This window comes from Oncorhynchus mykiss, chromosome 5 (assembly GCF_013265735.2).
Source record: "Oncorhynchus mykiss isolate Arlee chromosome 5, USDA_OmykA_1.1, whole genome shotgun sequence".
Classification (NCBI taxonomy): domain Eukaryota; kingdom Metazoa; phylum Chordata; class Actinopteri; order Salmoniformes; family Salmonidae; genus Oncorhynchus; species Oncorhynchus mykiss.
The window spans coordinates 26,276,691-26,295,562 of record NC_048569.1 but is presented as its reverse complement, the minus strand read 5'-3'; the positions used below and the strand labels follow the sequence as shown (position 1 = coordinate 26,295,562).

Below are 18,872 nucleotides of genomic sequence, written 5' to 3'. Positions count from 1 at the left end.
TTATATCTTTATGTTTGAAGCTTGAAAAGTGGCAAAAGGTCGCAAAGTTCAAGGGGGCCGAATACTTTCGCAAGGCACTGTATTTACAACACACAGACACACCTGTCAGGTGACGCATGGAAAGCCCGGCCCACCCCAGTCAGGTACTTGTAGCTGTCCCTTATGGTCTTGGCAAAGGAGGGGTTGTTGGGGAACAGGGTCTGGGTGCTGGGGCACGAGTAGGTGAACAGGTCCTCCTCCACGGCAGTGGGCGCTTCCTAGACACAAAATGGCGGATCAGTTTCAGCTCTTCTGACCATAACACACGTTCATAACTGGACAGCTGGTTCAAATAGACACCATATGGCAAATCAGTTTCAGCTCCTCTGACCATAACACAACTGTTGGTAACTGACTGAGCCTCACCGTGTTGTTGCCCCGACAGGGGGGCTGTGAAGTGGACAGGGAGACAGGCAGCAGGTGGGCCTCGGTGGTGAAGATGTAGTCGTCGATGTCGAAGTGAAGCTGATTCTTCTCAGAGAACAGAAGGTACAGGTACTTAAACATCTCCGCTAGGAAGAATGAGTCCATCCTAAAGAGAAAGGGAATGTTTGAAATCACTTGAACAGAACAAATAATGGGTCACGTGACACTGTCATTTGAGCTCTCTTGCTAAAGACCAACATATCCATTAGTAATATTGGAAATAGCACAGTTGAAGGCTGTAGTGAAAAGGAATCAGTGGAGATGACCTGAGGTTTCAGATTTGAACCCATATGTTTCACTGTGTTCCCCTACCTATCCTCATGGGTCCCTGTGCGGACATCCTGCACAGCTGCAAACCCACAAGGCACCCTGGCATGAGCGTTGAGCTTCTCCACTATGGACTGGCCCACTCTGAGGTAGTAGGGGTCACCTGTAGCCTGTGGAAGGGAAAACGTGGTTTATCCCATTCCCAACCCCTCTCTCAAACAGTTCAGGATACACCATTACTATGCACGTTGGCTTTTCACAGCGGGAACAGCATTACCTTGTAGAGGTAGTAGGTGCTTTCTGCAAACTCTGGCCTCAGAGGGTGTTGACCCCAATGAACTCTGAACTCCGTGGTGAAAGCCTGCAACGTGAGGAATACCACGCAGTCAAGCAGAGCTGAGAGCAGATATTATCCTCTTGACTCAAATTTCAAAATGTCCCTTTTTCTGACCTCAGGGAGAAACTTGTGTTGCTTGGTGACCTGGTAGAGCATTTCATGGGTCTCTATGGCTGGTTTCAGGTCTCCTCTCAAAACCTATAGTGAAGAGGTTGATAAGGCAGTCTTTACTATGAACGATTCCCTTTCAGAGTGTATACTTGATCATACAACCCACTTAAACTATAGAAACTCAACCTACAAACCAGAGAACGTTCTTCTGCTGTAGTGGAAAGAGATGTGGTCATGATGATGTCATGATACAAACAGAGGGTCTCATTGTTCACTTATGTCATATTTGCATTCCAAATAGCACCATATGGGCCCATAAAAAAAAGTTGTGCACTGTTTAGGGAATAGGATGCCATTTGGGATGCATCCTATGTCATATTATTAGAGGCAGGGGGGGCTAACCATAACCCTGACAAGTGGCGATGATAGAGGTTGTGTTATGGGAATCACCTGCAGGCCGGGGAAGAAGGCGAGTAGGGAGTCCATCCAGCTGCGGACGCTCACCGTGGGGTTGTGCATGTGCACGTTGAGCAGCAGCGGAGGCTGGCTGATGTACTTCATGATGGCGCTGTAATGCTGTAGGAGACAACAGACAGCCGGGGTCACTAAAGATACCTACATTATGCATGATGTGTTAGATCAGTGATGTGACTGAGACCCCGTTTACACGTCATACTAATGTACATCTTGTTTTATCTGATTTCTATCTGACCACAGTTAATCTGAACTCAGAGCATTTGATATGAACATGTATTTTTTGTTGTCTGGTTCTGCAATCTGGATGCAGGTAGCATTTTAAATTCAAATGTAAATGGTGTCTGAGAATTTGGAGTGTTATCTACAAGCATAGAGCAATTCATTGCAATACATCTGCAGCTGGTGATAGTACAGTAGAGTCTCACAGTGTTGAACCTCTCCAGGTAAACGTTGTCTCCCAATAGAATGTAGGCCTTCATTAGGTACTCATAGTAGGAGTCAATGCCAGCACCCACACCACTGTCTGAAGATACACAGAGGAAGGGAGAGGGGGGAGATACTGTTAATATAGGGCCTGACTGAGCTAATGTAAATAACAAAACATGCAGAGACACGTATTCAAAACCAAACTAGTAGTATTGGAAGTGACTAAATGGTATATAAAGGAACTGAGTGGGACGATGCGTCATCACATGATGCGAGATGATAAAATGTTTGTTCCTACTGCTAAATTTTGACTTTAAATGAGAGAGTGGTTGACTATGTGTGAAGGTGAGGGCGAGTGTGCTTTCTGCTAGAGGTCGACCGATTATGATTTTTCAACGCCGATACCGATTATTGGTGGACCAAAAAAGGCCGATACCGATTAAATCGGACGAGATATATATATATACATATACAGTGCCTTGCGAAAGTATTCGGCCCCCTTGAACTTTGCGACCTTTTGCCACATTTCAAGCTTCAAACATAAAGATATAAAACTGTATTTTTTTGTGAAGAATCAACAACAAGTGGGACACAATCATGAAGTGGAACGACATTTATTGGATATTTCAAACTTTTTTAACAAATCAAAAACTGAAAAATTGGGCGTGCAAAATTATTCAGCCCCTTTACTTTCAGTGCAGCAAACTCTCTCCAGAAGTTCAGTGAGGATCTCTGAATGATTCAATGTTGACCTAAATGACTAATGATGATAAATACAATCCACCTGTGTGTAATCAAGTCTCCGTATAAAGGCACCTGCACTGTGATAGTCTCAGAGGTCCGTTAAAAGCGCAGAGAGCATCATGAAGAACAAGGAACACACCAGGCAGGTCCGAGATACTGTTGTGAAGAAGTTTAAAGCCGGATTTGGATACAAAAAGATTTCCCAAGCTTTAAACATCCCAAGGAGCACTGTGCAAGCGATAATATTGAAATGGAAGGAGTATCAGACCACTGCAAATCTACCAAGACCTGGCCGTCCCTCTAAACTTTCAGCTCATACAAGGAGAAGACTGATCAGAGATGCAGCCAAGAGGCCCATGATCACTCTGGATGAACTGCAGAGATCTACAGCTGAGGTGGGAGACTCTGTCCATAGGACAACAATCAGTCCTATATTGCACAAATCTGGCCTTTATGGAAGAGTGGCAAGAAGAAAGCCATTTCTTAAAGATATCCATAAAAAGTGTTGTTTAAAGTTTGCCACAAGCCACCTGGGAGACACACCAAACATGTGGAAGAAGGTGCTCTGGTCAGATGAAACCAAAATTCAACTTTTTGGCAACAATGCAAAACGTTATGTTTGGCGTAAAAGCAACGCAGCTGAACACACCATCCCCACTGTCAAACATGGTGGTGGCAGCATCATGGTTTGGGCCTGCTTTTCTTCAGCAGGGACAGGGAAGATGGTTAAAATTGATGGGAAGATGGATGGAGCCAAATACAGGACCATTCTGGAAGAAAACCTGATGGAGTCTGCAAAAGACCTGAGACTGGGACGGAGATTTGTCTTCCAACAAGACAATGATCCAAAACATAAAGCAAAATCTACAATGGAATGGTTCAAAAATAAACATATCCAGGTGTTAGAATGGGCAAGTCAAAGTCCAGACCTGAATCCAATCGAGAATATGTGGAAAGAACTGAAAACTGCTGTTCACAAATGCTCTCCATCCAACCTCACTGAGCTCAAGCTGTTTTGCAAGGAGGAATGGGAAAAAATGTCAGTCTCTCGATGTGCAAAACTGATAGAGACATACCCCAAACGACTTACAGCTGTAATCGCAGCAAAAGGTGGCGCTACAAAGTATTAACTTAAGGGGGCTGAATAGTTTTATATCTTTATGTTTGAAGCCTGAAATGTGGCAAAAGGTCACAAAGTTCAAGGGGGCCGAATACTTTCGCAAGGCACTGTATATATTTTTAATAATGACAATTACAAAAACTGAATGAACACTTATTTTAACTTAATATAATACATCAATAAAATCTATTTAGTCTCAAATTATGAAACATGTTACATTTGGTTTAAATAATGCAAAAACAAAGTGTTGGAGAAGAAAGGAAAAAGTGCAATATGTGCCACGTAAAAAAGCTCACGTTTAAGTTCCTTGCTCAGAACATGAGAACATATGAAAGCTGGTGGTTCCTTTTAACATGAGTCTTCAATATTCCCAGGTAAGAAGTTTTAGGTTGTAGTTATTATAGGACTATTTCTCTCTATACCATTTGCATTTCATATACCTTTGACTATTGGATGTTCTAACAGGTACTTTAGTATTGCCAGCCTAATCTCAGGAGTTGATAGGCTTGGAGTAATAAACAGCGCAATGCTTGAAGCATTGCGAAGAGCTGCTGGCAAACGCAGTAAAGTGCTGTTTGAATGAATGCTTACGATCCTGCTGCTGCCTTCCACTGCTCAATCAAATCATAGACTTAATTATAATAATACACAGAAATACGAGCCTTCGATCATTAATATGGTCAGATCCGGAAACTATCATTTTGAAAACAAAACATTTATTCTTTCAGTGAAATACGGAACCGTTCCATATTTTATCTAACGGGTAGCATCCATAAGTCTAAATATTGCTGTTATATTGCACAACCTTCAATGTTATGTCATAATTACGTAAAATGGTGGCAAATTAGTTGGCGGCCCAAACTGTTGCATATACCCTGACTCTGCGTGCAATGAACGCAAGAGAAGTGACACAATTTCCCTAGTTTAATATTGCCTGCGAACATTAATTTATTTTAACTAAATATGCAGGTTTAAAAAAAATATACTTCTGTGTATTGATTTTAAGAAAGGCATTGATGTTTATGGTTAGGTACATTCGTGCAACGATTGTGGTTTTTTCGCAAATGCGCTTTTGTTAAATCATCCCCCGTTTGGTGAAGTTGGCTGTCTTTGTTAGGAAGAACTAGTCTTCACACAGTTCGCAATGAGCCAGGCAGCCAAACTGCTGCATATACCCTGACTCTGTTGCACAGAACGCAAGAGAAGTGACACAATTTCCCTAGTTAAAAAAAATTCATATTAGCAGGCAATATTAACTAAATATGCAGGTTTAAAAATATATACTTCTGTGTATTGATTTTAAGAAAGGCGTTGATGTTTATGGTTAGGTACACATTGGTGCAACGACAGTGCTTTTTTCGCAAATGCGCTTGTTAAATCACCCGTTTGGCAAAGTAGGCTGTGATTCAATGATAAATTAACAGGCACCGCATCAATTATATGCAACGCAGGACAAGCTAGATAAACTAGTAATATCAACCATGTGTAGTTAACTAGTGATTATGTTAAGATTGATTGTTTTTTATAAGATATGTTTAATGCTAGCTAACACCTTACCTTGGCTCCTTGCTGCACTCGCAATGCAGTCTCCTCGTGTAATGCAATGTAATCGGTGTCCAAAAATGCTGATTACCGATTGTTATGAAAACTTGAAATCGGCCTTAATTAATCGGCCATTCCGATTAATCGGTTGACCTCTACTTTCTGCATGGCTGAGTGTGTGACAGTGGATCTTTGGCTCACCCCTGCGGACCCAGTCTCCATTGTGGATATTGATGACGGTGCCCACGAGGTCACTTCCTCTCTGTCTCTTCTCCCACAGGACGTCCAATGCTTTCCTAGCATGCTCCTGTGGGACACAGAAACACAGGGTTATCATCTTCATACACACTGGCCAATAAATACAAGACACTATCGATTATTACTGGAATTACTAATGTACCTCGAACACAGCCTCCCCAGACAGCCGACTGAGAGCAGCAAACTCCAGAATCATGGTCCCTGCACAGGCTGTACAGGTGTCCGACTCAGTGCCTGTGCGTGACAGGGGGTTAAGGACCCCATACCTCAGGTTTACCTGGAAACAAACAGACAAGAAGTAAGTGTATTGAATGTACTACATGCATATTGTCAGATAGCTTTGTAGTCTTATTACTATCTTGAATCACTTTTAATCCTCTATTCATATTCGACTGGACAGTCCGGTCAGACCTGCATCTGGTACTTTTCCGTTCATGTGACATTGTGGAAGTTCTGATAAACAAGGCGTTGTGCACCCAGGGGTCCCGAGAAAACCAGAAGCGTGGAGACTGAGTGAGGTGTGTTACCCTGGGGTAGGGAAGGCCACTGGAGGTGTTGAAGGCAGGCAGCAGTCTGTGGCCCAGCTCCTTGGCCATGTGGAGCAGCTCATCTCTGTACCACTGCATCCTCTCCCCCCGCTGACGGAGCATGTCAGCCATCACATGCGCCCCCAGCAAGCCTCTGTAGGGAGAGCAAGATGATGGTGTGGTGAGCAAGATGATGGTGTGGTGAGCAAGATGATGGTGTGGTGAGCACGTGGCAATGCCCAGACAATTTACTATTCATCTCAATATAAAAATACTGTCAGCCCTATATTATGAAGTTATTAGTTATTTTATCATAAAGTCAGTAAGACATTTGGACCAGTATCGTACACAATCTTGGTGAAGCTCTGTGTAGTAGTGAGACAATGCATTGTATAAGTTCGTACCCCAGGACTCGGATGTTGGTCTCAAACACAGACACCACCACATCATTGTCCAGCCTGACATCCCTCAAAGTCCTCCTAACTGCATCCTCAAATTCATCCAGCTTGTTCAACACCTGGACACATGCACAAAACAAATGCGTTAATAGGGTAATAGACAGAATAAATAAGTGTTTCTATAGTTAGGCAAAAAAAAGACTTACCTAAAAACACATAGCTATTTGAATAATTCCTATGAATTACTACATTTCAATTATTTTTTGCTAATGTTTCCAGAACCGCAAGAAAGAAGGACCAATAATTTAATATACTGCCATTGACTGTATGTGTGTGGCTCTGAGGGGTTGTCAGGACAACGGATCCCATTTGCTCATTGATTTCTCTATAGACATCAGTGTTCCTATAGCTGATTCAAAAACTTATAGCCAGACAGACAGGATAAGACACTCACCACTAAAGTATCCAGGGTGTCGACCAGTGTGAGGGAGAACCTAAGAGAGAAAACAGGGCTATATTCATTAAGGAAAGGGGGATACCTAGTCAGTTGTACAACTGAATGCATTCAAAATGTACCTTTGAAATGTGTCTTCCACATTTAACCAACCCCCTCTGAATCAGAGCACACCATAGCAAATACTTGCAACAGTTTCAGTCATTTTCTTCCATTTGGTGCTTAATAAATATGACCCAGGTCAGGAGGATGGCATACTGCAGTGCACAGCAGAGGAACTGGATGCTGCGCCATGTCAGCTTCACCATGTAGTCTCATCGTCTATTGTGTTTCCAAGTTAAGTGTGTTTTACAAGGTCTTAAGGAAGAATCAGAGAGAGGTCGGATTCCCTTGATGTGTTCCTTCCTTGTATTTTCATAATATAGGCTAGATTTTCCCCACATGATTTCACAACACACCTCAATTAATTTCCTTTTCCTATGAAAATTACTTATTGAAAAACATGGGACATCTTTCTCTACTTAGCCCCCCATCCCTCCATCAGTGCAGGGGATGACATAACAGACACATAATGAATCCATTGTGAGACTGAGTTGGCTGAGTGGCTGTCTCTCTCTATACATCAAGAGACCCCTTTGAGTACAAAAGTAAGCCGATAAACAGCTAAAATCACCACAAAGGCTAAACGCAGAGAAACCACATGTTGTGAGGAGGCTTTCCATGCAGTTATACTCACTTCCCCAGAGAGTCATCGATGTCTCCCCTGTTGGGCTCCAGGCCACGCACCCTCCCCCTGCAGCTCAGAGGCATCAGCTCATCCGCTGGGTACGCATATTTCTATGGCAGAATCAGGGCACGGGGCTACAGTCAGGGTACGGTACACATACTCAATAGGAGGAACATTTGTTTAAATGTTTGAATCAGTGGAGGCTGGCTCATAGTAATGGCTTGAATGCAGTCAATGGAACGGTATCAACCAATGGAAACCACATTTGATACCATTCCATACCAACCATTATTATGAGCCGTCCTCCCCTCAGCAGTCTCCACTGGTTTCAACTTAGAAGTATAGGCCGAGTGTATGGCACACAGTCAAGTTAGAGAGGCTGTTTGAGCAGTAACATAATATTAACTAGGGCCTGGGACGATACCAGTATTGCGATATTTGTTAGAATCGTGGCAAGGAAACAAAACAGCAAGCGGATTTGACTTCTTCAGGAAAACAGCCATAATGTTAGAAACAAACAGCATTATGATGTCATCCAGAGTCACATTTATATATTTTCCAATCTCTAGCACACAATATTTAACATAACATTAAAGGACCAAAAAGTTATTTACTTTGTGTTTTCATTTTGCCATGAAAAAAATATTGCAATACTGGAAACCATAAACAGCAGCATGCCCTGACATGGTCAGTAATACAGATGGACAACAATAGCTACGGGTTGAAACATTCAACTTTGCTTAGTGTAGTTGAAAGTGGCAATTATGTGGTCAGACACAGACTTACCATATAGCTGCCATAGGCATGATCAAACATCTCAACAATCTGGTCCCTGTAACAGAAAGAAATACACAAAATCAACATAACCAAGTAATTTCTAACAGACAAGTGGACAGATAGATAGTGATGGTGTGTTTAATGATTTAGTCCCTTCATCTTTATAGTATTGACTTTGCCACTCAGTAGAGGTGGGCATTGGGTAATACTGGAGTGTGTGATCATACACGGTTTTTTATCTCACCTGATTTTGGACTTTTCTTCAGGTAACATGGTCAGACCTTCTTGGCCATTGGCCCAGCTAAGAAGGCTTGTGAGGAGTAGGGCTCTCAGCATCATGGAAATGCCAGGAGAACCCTGTGGCGGGCAAAACAGTTTTTGTCCCATTTAATCTTTGACAGGTCTGTACACAAGTAGGTGTTCCTGTGCTCTCAATGACACCCCAGAAATATCAAATAATCCAATGCATTCCCTCTGCATGGTGCGGCCTTATGGACAAGCAACAAGAGTTCATAAAGTTGACAACTGGCTGTCTCCACTACAGTTGATGGGTTTAGCTGTCAAGCTAGTTGTCAAAATGGCTAATTGACAACAATTTCACATTAACCCATACCTTACAAAAAAAGATTGCAGTTTTGAAACGGCAGTAAACGTGCAGTAACTGCAGTCGACTGTGGTATTTTGGACGTAGTAACTGCAGAATAACTGCAGTGTAATTCACTGTAACAGTAGTTACTGCAACGTTTTTTCGTAAGCGATAGCAACTGTCAACAACTAACAGGTTACTTGATATGTACACAATGACAAGGCATGTTACCCCTGGCAGCTCAGGATAATTAATTAGCTAGCTGGCTTAACAAGTGAACCAGTTGACATCTGTACAGTAGACGTGTACCTAGCCAACTTGCTAGCTAGATAGTAGCTATGTCCATATACTTCGAATCACACACGAAGCTCCTCGTGTTCACTACTAATGAGAGTTCCCAGTCTATAATCAGGCGTATACTCCAAAGAACAGGGAGGATCGCCATTAGGTTAGCTTGCTTGCTGGCTAGCAGCTCGTTAGCTAGCTAATTAACAAACAAGACTGAACGCCGGTGATGATGTGTCTTCTTTCGTATTGCAACACAAATATCCCTATTCTTCCGTGTCAGTCCCAGTCTCACGAACAACGCCGGGTATCCCGACCCGAAAGTGGTATTTCAACCAAACCGTCGATGAAACCCCAGCGACAGTACTATTTTCGGAAATCAGACTGTTCTCAATTTTTTTTTTGCTTCTTTAGCTAGCTAACGTTGCTTTCCTAGCTAGCTACTCAAAAACCCTTGACAAGCTGGATTCTGAGAGTGCCTCTTGATTCTATTGGTTAAGGCGGCGGAAGTAAAATGAAAACATTATTACGTTTGTATCACGATAAAATGGCGAGTGATATTGTTTTTTAAAGTTACATTCTTACTAGTTATGAGCATAAAATATTGAATTGCAATGTATCCGATCCGTAGTTTTTAACTTGAAGAAACATTACTTCCTCCAGTCTTTTAAAAACAACACTGCATTGTACCTATCTTTTTATATATGCATTATTACTTGATTATACCTGAAATGTAGTGTATATACAGATACTGCACAAGCATAGTTGCCTCCAGCACGTAATTGTATAATGTACACGAGACTCCATTTACCATCTGCCCTTGCGATATTTAACGTCACATGGGGGCGGACTCATGCTGTTGATGGTAGCCTACAGCCCTGCGATCAAAACAAGTATAAGTTGAACGCAGCTAAAGTACTGAAAAAAAAATGTCTGCAGTTCGCTGTCTTCTGTGATGGGGAGTCGAAGGACCTGAGGATTCCCCCATAAAATTCTTATTTGTCTGCTCAAGTTGATAAATCATGTCGGTAAGTAGTTTCTTCGCCTAGACCTCTGTGTTACCTTTGATTTGTCCCCCCTAAAATACATTTTTTTTTTAAAGAAACTCAGCCCGGCTTTAAATTTACTCTTGAAAGTTGCAATGGTAGAATGCAAAAGGTGCAATTTAGAAATTGGGTAGTGCATCATCAGTTCTTCTTGTCATGTTAATAGTCATTGCATACCTTGGAGAGCTATTTATACTAGCCCATGTCAGCTAACGTTTTTTAAATACCCCCCCCCCATATATATTGTTGTAATGTTTCACTCAAATATAACATGAATACACATTAGACATGGCAAAATGTATAGAATTGCCATAAAATAATCTTTAAAACTGCAAAATGTTCTTTGCGCCCTGTGACAAGATGTGTAGAATTTCAGAAAATAAGGTTTAAACCTGCAATATTCTCTCCACCAACAAGAGGGGTGTGAACAGTTTGTATCATGAACAGTGCTTGGAAAAGTTAAGAGTCCACCCACCGATTTAAGGAAATATAATTTTCATAGTCATGGCATGCTGTGTGGATTATTCTCCATCCACCCGAGCTATTGAAGATTTTTAAAACCAGAATAAAAAAATGAAATACATTTCAAAAACAAAAAAAGCTGTGGATTTTTGTCCATCCTCCCCGATTCAGAATATATCATTATCATATTCATGGCACACTTTCTGTAAGAACTATCAAATATTGAAATCCGAAATCGTATTGATTAAAAAATAAAATTAATTAAGGTTTGGTTTATTCTCCATCCACCCGATTCAGAATATACGGTCTTCATAGTCATGCTTGTTTCAATAGCGAGTCACGAGAGAGAACCGAATATCCTGTATAACACTAATTTTACCTCGTAATTAAACCGTCTGATATTAGCTCATGAGGGAACGCTGGGCTGTTTTTCCATAGTAGCCTAATGCTGTGTCCGTGAAATGAGCATGTTTGCTCCAAGCATTACGTGGCCTCTGTCATTAATTGCCACAAACGATTTAGTCTATTGGATTAGATTGGAAGACAGAGACAGGTAATGAAAGGTTTTGAGATTGTACGGGGCTGTTTCCCCAAAAGTAATTTAAGGCTACGTTACTCGCTTACTAAGTAAGAGCAATGACGGACTAGGAACAGTGGGTTAACTGCCTGTTCAGGGGTAGAACGACAGATTTGTACCATGTCAGTTTGGGGATTTTGAATTTTGCAAACCTCTAACCACTAGGCTACCTTGCCGCTGGTTATTTAACGATTGCCTCAAACCAGTTCACTCGTAAACAGCTACATCGTTAGATGCTTTCCATGACCCATTCAGGCAAATTGCGCATTAATATGTTGGCGACAGCCTGTAATGACCTCCCACCTATCGGTTTCATGGCTCAGGTAGCCCGCGAAAGCCATCAAATAATTTGCCACTTTCGAATAATTATGTGCCAATGTATCCCCACGGTTCGTGCCATGGTGAAACTTGCAGTTTGACAAAAGAAAAATACACCCCTGTCGAATGGATAAACATGTTGATCTTTAGAACATTTCTGCTGTAGACTGTCATTTCCATTACACATGTCCCAATTTATTTATGCCAAATAAACCTGGGTCAATGGAAACCTGCCTAGAAACTAAAAATGCTAAATTGCAATTTTCTTTGCATAACAAAGGATATAAACCCGAGAACTGTATTAAAATATAAATACAGTATAGGCTACATAGACCTATATATTTCAATAGTTTTATTTAGCTATTTGTACGTTTTTGTCTTTAGGCAAATGTTTTGCCTCAATATTGTAATGAAATAGGCAGGGAGCAGGTCTCGAGCCCTCGACCGAGGTCCGGCGCGCTATCGACTGTGCCGCAAAAGCATGCTCGTGCTGCACGGTCGATTTCCGCGCTTGTGAACCCAGGTTCGCTACATCTAACGATGTAGCTGTTTACGAGTGAACTGGTTTGAGGCAATCGTTAAATAACCAGCGGCAGGGTAGCCTTTCAAAGAGCGCGTCCTCGCGCTAGCTTGCGACTCTACGTCTTTCAGGAACGCGCTCACACGCACTGTCGTGGATGCAAGGTCCGATCACCTCTGACACCAGTGTAGTGAAACAGCAGGGAGCAGGTCTCGAACCCTCGACCTTCAAACCCGAGGTCCGGGGCGCTATCGACTGTGCCGCAAAACAATGCTCGTGCGGCAGGGTCGAGTTCTGCGCTTATAAACCCAGGGTCATTGCAATATATTTAATGATGTGTAACGTGCAGAATGATGTGCCAGTTAAGCCAGTTAAGAACAAATTCTTATTTTCAATGACGACCTACCCCGGCCAAAGCCTAACTTCGCTGGACCAATTGTGCACCGCCCTATGGGACTCTCGATCACGGCTGGTTGTGATACCTCTTACACTAAGATGCAGTGCCTTAGACCACAGCACCACTCGGGAGCCCCCAAAATGTTGTGCATTATTATAGGTGGTTAGAATATGCCGCCACAATACTTGATATGTCTCTAGGAGATGATTCGTTGTCACTATTGTGGAATAATTTGAATATTAAGGTAAGATTTAAAAGGGAGAGCGCTGATCCGAGAGCAGTGCTTCCATTCTTTCTAGGATCGACACATGCCTCTACGATGAACTTAACAAACGTTGTCTCTGCTTGGTGTGTTGGGAAATGCATGTTACATCTTGGGCTGTTGTTGGAAAGAAAGATGCATCATAAACCAATCGTAAACCTAAATTCCAGATCTATGCATCAGGAAACCGGGCCCAACTTTTGTATACTTCCCCAAGATGTAAGGAGAGAATGAGTTTGATTTCCTCTTACCAGAGCTACAGCTAATTGCTTTCACGTGGTACAATAATAAGTCCACATCATGGCCTCACATACAGTACATTCTTTATTGTGCATGATCAGGTCCTATGATTAGGCTTTTCAATGGAGGACTATTGGACAGGTGACATTAACAGGACTGCATCTGTCTGGCAGAGTTTGGGTAACACTGACAAAGCACGTTCCTGTGTTGTCATTATCTACCTGACTAAGCAAAAAATATTTTTTACATTTATATATTTGACATTTTGTTGATGTAACCACTGTTCATTGGTTAAGGATTTGCTGCACAGGTCCCAGATCTGGTTGCCTGTATATTGCTGTTCTTTATTGTAGTTATATGGCTCTCTTTTCTCATACAGATGACCTTCGAGGCAGGGAGTAGAGTGACGCTGCTGTTTGACTTCTGGGATGTGCACGGACCCGCAGGTAGGCTAACATTGATGACAGGCCTGTGCCCTCAGGAGAATCTACACAGTAAAACATATAGTTCAGAACCTGTTTGTCTGGCAGTCAAAGTACACTATAACTGCAGTATGCTGCAAATACTGCATCCCAAAAAAGTTATTTTTTACTGCAGTTCAACTGCAGTACACTGCAGTTATTCTGTACTTACTGTGTCCAAAATATTGCAGTTACTGCACTTTTACTACAGTTTTAAAACTTAAATATTTTTTTGTAAGGGTGACCTCATTGTAATGTGAATGCACAGTTTACCCCCTTCACCCTGCAGTGTGGTTCAGGTACAACAAATGAACTTCTTGCAAATGAGATATTTTAGATCTGTTTCAATCGGGCCCCAAGTGATGGATGTACTGATTTCTTACATTCTTAGATTAGGTCACTGTTGTAGTCTGTACAGTACTACACTTAGGTTGTAGTCATTAACTTGTTTTTCAACCACTCCACACATTTCTTGTTAACAAACTATAGTTTTGGCAAGTCGGTTAGGACATCTACTTTGTGCATGACACAAGTAATTTTTCCAACAATTTTTTACAGACAGATTATTTCACTTTTATAATTCACTGTATCACAATTCCAGGGTCAGAAGTTTACATACACTAAATTGACTGTGCCTTTAAACAGCTTAGAAAATTGTCATGGCTTTAGAAGCTTCTGATAGGCTAATTGACATAATTTGAGTCAATTGGTGGTGTACCTGTGGATGTATTTCAAGGCCTACCTTCAAACTGTGTCTCTCTGCTTGACATCATGGGAAAATCAAAAGAAATCAGCCACGACCTTAGAAAAAAAAATGTAGACCTCCACAAGTCTGGTTTATCCTTGGGAGCAATTTCCAAATGCCTGAAAGTACCACTTTCATCTGTACAAACAATAGGACTCAAGTATAAACACCATGGGACCACGCAGCCGTCATACCACTCAGGATGAAGACGCGTTCTGTCTCCTAGAGATGAACGTACTTTGGTGTGAAAAGGGCAAATCAATCCCAGAACAACAGCAAAGGACCTTGTGAAGATGCTGGAGGAAACAGGTACAAAAGTATCTATCCACAGTAAAACAAGCTCTATATCGACATAACCTGAAAGGCCGCTCAGCAAGGAAGATGCCACTGCTCCAAAACCACCATTAAAAAAAGTCAGACTACGGTTTGCAACTGTACATGGGGACAAAGATCGTACTTTTTGGAGAAATGTCCACTGGTCTGGTGATACAAAAATATAACTGTTTGGCAATAATGACCATCGTTATGTTTGGAGGAAAAAGGGGGAGGCTTGCAAGCCGAAGAACACTATCCCAACCGTGATGCATGGGGTGGGCAGCCACATGTTGTGGGGGTGCTTTGCTGTAGGAGGGACTGGTGCACGTCACAAAATAGATGGCATCATGCAGCAGGAAAATTATGTGGATATATTGAAGCAACATCTCAAGACACCAAGTTAAATCTTGGTCGCAAATGGGTCTTCCAAATGGACAATGACCCCAACCATACTTCCAAAGTTGTGGCAAAATGGCTTAAACACAACAAGATCAAGGTATTGGAGTGGCCATCGCAAAGCCCTGACCTCAATCCTATAGAAAATTTGCCCCAAATTTGTAGGCAGAACTGAAAAACGTGTGCGAGCAAGGAGGCCTACAAACCTGACTCCGTTACACCAGCTCTGTCAGGAGGAATGGGCCGAAATTCCCCCAACTTATTGTGGGAAGCTTGTGAAAGGCTACCCAAAACGTTTGACCCAAGTTAAACAATTTAAAGGCAATGCTACCAAAGACTAATTGAGTGTATGTAAACTTGTGACCCACTGGGAATGTGATGAAAGAAATAGTTCTCTACTGTTATTCTGACATTTCACATTCTTAAAATAAAGTGGTGATCCTAACTGACCTAAGACAGGGAATTTTTACTAGGATTAAATGTCAGGAATTGTGAAAAACCGAGTTTAAATGTATTTTGCTAAATTGTATGTAAACTTCCAACTTCAACTTTATAGTTCCAGACCGAGCTGTGGTCTCTGATGAACATTATTGCTGTCAGCCATGATAAGCTCTGTTGTCAATGTGTTTGCAGGGATGGTGCTGTCTGTGTTTGTGGTCCTCCTGTTGACGGTGTTCTACGAGCTGCTGAAGGTGTGGAAGGTCCAGCTGGGAAAGCCCTTAGAGCAGCCCACTCAGCCAGCCTTCCCACGGCCTTTCCCCCCTCCCCTCCACTCCTCAGACTGCCAGGGAAGCAGCGCTGTGTTTGCCAGTAGCCTCTCAGAGTCTTCTCTGGCCCCCACGGAACAGGCTGTTCCCACTCCCTCCCCCATGAACAGGTAGGATTCACACTGGAGCCCATGTCGTTCTCTGTAACATGTTCCAGGGATGCTGGCTTAAATCTACTGCTTCACAAATTGTCAAGAGTGCGCATGTGTAACAGTATTGCTTCCATCCATCTCCTTGCCCCAACTTGGGCTAGAACAACAGACAACAGTCACCCACAAAGCATCGTTACTTATTGCTCCACAAAAGCCACCGCCCTTGCAGAGCAACGGAAACTACTACTTCAAGTGACATCACAGATTGAAAAAAATCCACCGCTAACTAGCTAGCCATTTCACTCCCTTCCCTCCTGGAGGACCTGAGCCCTGGGACCATGCCTCAGGACTAACTGGCCTGATGACTCCTTGCTGTCCCCAGTCCACCTGGTCGTGCTCCTGCTTCAGTTTAAACTGTTGTCTGCAGCTATGGAACAGCCAGAAGAGGACTGGCCACTCCTCAGAGCCTGGTTCCTCTCTAGGTTTCTTCCTTAGTTCCTTTCTTTCTAGGGAGTTTTTCCTAGCCACAATGCTTCTACTTCTGCATTGCTTGCTGTTTGGGGTTTTAGGCTGATGTAAAAGGGCTTTATAAATACATTTGATTGATTTACACATGCACCTGGTTTCCCATGCCTACATAATGTACTGATAAATTATGAATAAATAACAGCTGATAATTAGACCCATGAGAACCTGAACTGTGCACCTCTATATAATGACTCCAGAGAGAGTACTGCAGCAGTCCCAGTTGTATTAGATGGACTGTTGTGGCCCCGTCCGCCTGTGTGGAAAACAACCTGTGGTTACCTAGGTTATCCCATTAGCTCACAGCAAAACATTGCCTGCTCCCGCGCATTCTCACTACTTAGAAAAACGTAATGTTAGGACTTCCCTCATGCCCCTTTTCATGATGGCGCTAGCAACCACAAGAGTGCTAGCTACCAACTGAAACATTAAGCTAGCCAAGAACAACACAAGCAAACGGTCTACACAGCTACAAGTAGTGAGTGGAGTTAGTTTAGACTAAACAAGTTAAATGTCTTGCCTGTGATGAAATGTTTCACACACACATAGCTATGTGTAGCCTACTTGGACACCGGGTCCCCACATTTCCCACTGAATATCCCGAAGCAACAGGGCTCTTCTAGCAGGCTACATTTCCCTACATGGAAGCATTGCAACCTGTAGGTCGCATTGTTTTTAACCTAATTACATGTACATTGAACAACACAGAAGCTTTTCGGCATGTTTTGTTATTTCTGTATAACAACTTTGACAGTTGGCTCTTTTACAGTGGGGGTCAATGTTTTCCCCAATTTATTGGTGATTGTCGAGGGGAAAATTCCTTATGACCTGAATACCAACTTGGATTATATTACTCTTCTGTCTCCTCTCCACCAGATGGCGTCTCCATGGTATCCAGACAGCCATGCACATCCTGCAGGTGACTCTGGGCTACATACTGATGCTGTGTGTCATGTCCTACAACACCTGGATCTTCCTAGGGGTCATCTTGGGCTCGGTCCTGGGATACTTCATATGGTTCCCACTACTGAGTCAAATCTGATCAAACAATGGAATCCAAAGTTCTTTTCCTGGACTATAGAGCTACAGGGACTAGCTATCCCATACCTGTTGGTCAAAGATTTGATCTGAAGAGCATATCGTAGAAACTCCAATGGTGTATGTCATTCTGACTGTTGTGCACTGATGCGCAATAGATCTCCCTGTGACTGTGTCGCTTATCAAGTTACCTGAAGTGGAAGGTTGTACCAGTATTTCTTCCCTACTTATACATGATCTTAATTAAAAAGCAAGATGGAGACTTCCATATAGTGACACAGATGTACACAGAGTACAGCATAGTAGGAGTGATTGAGCCATGATACCTTTTTATCAAAGTTTTATGAAGTTTTACATTGTTCAAGCAAGGCAACTGTTACTATGTACTACACATCCACAGTCATCATTGTGACCAGGGCCCGTGAGTAGCTACAGGGCTTGAGTTCAATGTTGTCAACCTGTGGTTACTTGACTTAAGGCAGGGCTGCCAAACCCTCTTCCTGGAGATCTACTGTCCTGTAGGTTTTCAGTCCAACCTTTATAAAGAGTATCTGATTCAGCTGGTTAAGGTCTTGTTGAGCAGCTAATTAGTAGAATCAGGTGTGTTAAATTAGGGTTGGACTGAAAACCCACAGGACTGTAGATCTCCAGGAAGAGGGTTGGGCAGCCCTGACCTAAGGTTTGTCATTCTACCATTTCACTCCAAGGTCAGACTTCCAGCCAGCACTCTAGTCACAAGACAACATTGAGGAATTGCCACCTTGACAGCACAGAAGCATGTGATGGAGTATTGTAAACTCCATAGATACTGCATGCCAGGCTCATTGGGAAACAGATTGTTCTATTGCTCTGAAATACAGAGGAGAACAGAATCTGGGTCATGTTGTGTTTTTTAATCTCTTGCAAGAGAGCCACTGTAGAGAAACCAACCATTTGGTGCCTTTTATATCAGATGAATATTTTAATTTTAATTAGCTATTTTCTGTTGAGTTATCCAGTAGCCTAGTTTGAAAACATGGATGAATGCAACACTTTTTTTTCAATGCCCAATTGATAAAGTCAACTGAAAGTAGATAACGGACTACTCATACAAGGCTTCTAAAGTGGTATTGTTTAAAAAGTCCCTATTGAGAAATACCCATGTAGACATGTGCTTACTGTTGTTTTAGTGTCATTTTATTCTAATTATCAATAAATACCATCAACTAAG

General features: G+C 42.3%; 2 protein-coding genes across 4 annotated transcripts in view; one reads left to right on the top strand and one right to left on the bottom strand.

The window, feature by feature from the left end:
- Positions 1-10,356, bottom strand: part of LOC110523505 (ER degradation-enhancing alpha-mannosidase-like protein 3) — a 24,465-nt gene extending 14,109 nt beyond the window's left edge. Inside the window, exons 1-16 of one of the 2 annotated variants that reach the window (XM_036977144.1) lie at positions 10,228-10,356; positions 8,875-8,987; positions 8,640-8,685; positions 7,863-7,963; positions 7,127-7,166; positions 6,679-6,791; positions 6,275-6,428; positions 5,890-6,024; positions 5,691-5,796; positions 2,083-2,180; positions 1,631-1,756; positions 1,184-1,267; positions 1,010-1,093; positions 778-902; positions 406-571; positions 103-257 (exon numbers count right to left, since the gene is read on the bottom strand). In XM_036977144.1, the coding sequence (XP_036833039.1) occupies positions 103-257; positions 406-571; positions 778-902; positions 1,010-1,093; positions 1,184-1,267; positions 1,631-1,756; positions 2,083-2,180; positions 5,691-5,796; positions 5,890-6,024; positions 6,275-6,428; positions 6,679-6,791; positions 7,127-7,166; positions 7,863-7,963; positions 8,640-8,685; positions 8,875-8,987; positions 10,228-10,308 (1,727 nt within the window). In that variant the 5' untranslated portion in view covers positions 10,309-10,356. Of the gene's footprint in view, positions 1-102; positions 258-405; positions 572-777; positions 903-1,009; positions 1,094-1,183; positions 1,268-1,630; positions 1,757-2,082; positions 2,181-5,690; positions 5,797-5,889; positions 6,025-6,274; positions 6,429-6,678; positions 6,792-7,126; positions 7,167-7,862; positions 7,964-8,639; positions 8,686-8,874; positions 9,998-10,227 lie in introns of those variants that run through there. The other variant, XM_021602255.2, reaches the window with a different exon arrangement.
- On the top strand, positions 10,339-18,872 carry LOC110523507 (probable low affinity copper uptake protein 2). 2 transcript variants are annotated; one of them, XM_021602259.2, is made up of 4 exons: positions 10,339-10,529; positions 13,703-13,769; positions 15,874-16,117; positions 17,501-18,872. In XM_021602259.2, the coding sequence occupies exons 1-4, from the start codon at positions 10,524-10,526 to the stop codon at positions 17,664-17,666; spliced, it is 483 nt and encodes a 160-aa protein (XP_021457934.1). In that variant the 5' UTR covers positions 10,339-10,523; the 3' UTR covers positions 17,667-18,872. The 2 variants fall into 2 exon arrangements, with proteins under 2 accessions (XP_021457934.1, XP_036833040.1); XM_036977145.1 differs by lacking the exon at positions 10,339-10,529 and adding an exon at positions 11,408-11,562.

What these genes read in the sequence shown, in the direction of transcription:
- LOC110523507 (XM_021602259.2), top strand. An exon ending in GGATGTGCACGGACCCGCAG is followed by an intron (nt 13,770 to 15,873) that starts GTAGGCTAACAT and finishes ATGTGTTTGCAG; the next exon opens with GGATGGTGCTGTCTGTGTTT. An exon ending in ACTCCCTCCCCCATGAACAG is followed by an intron (nt 16,118 to 17,500) that starts GTAGGATTCACA and finishes CCTCTCCACCAG; the next exon opens with ATGGCGTCTCCATGGTATCC.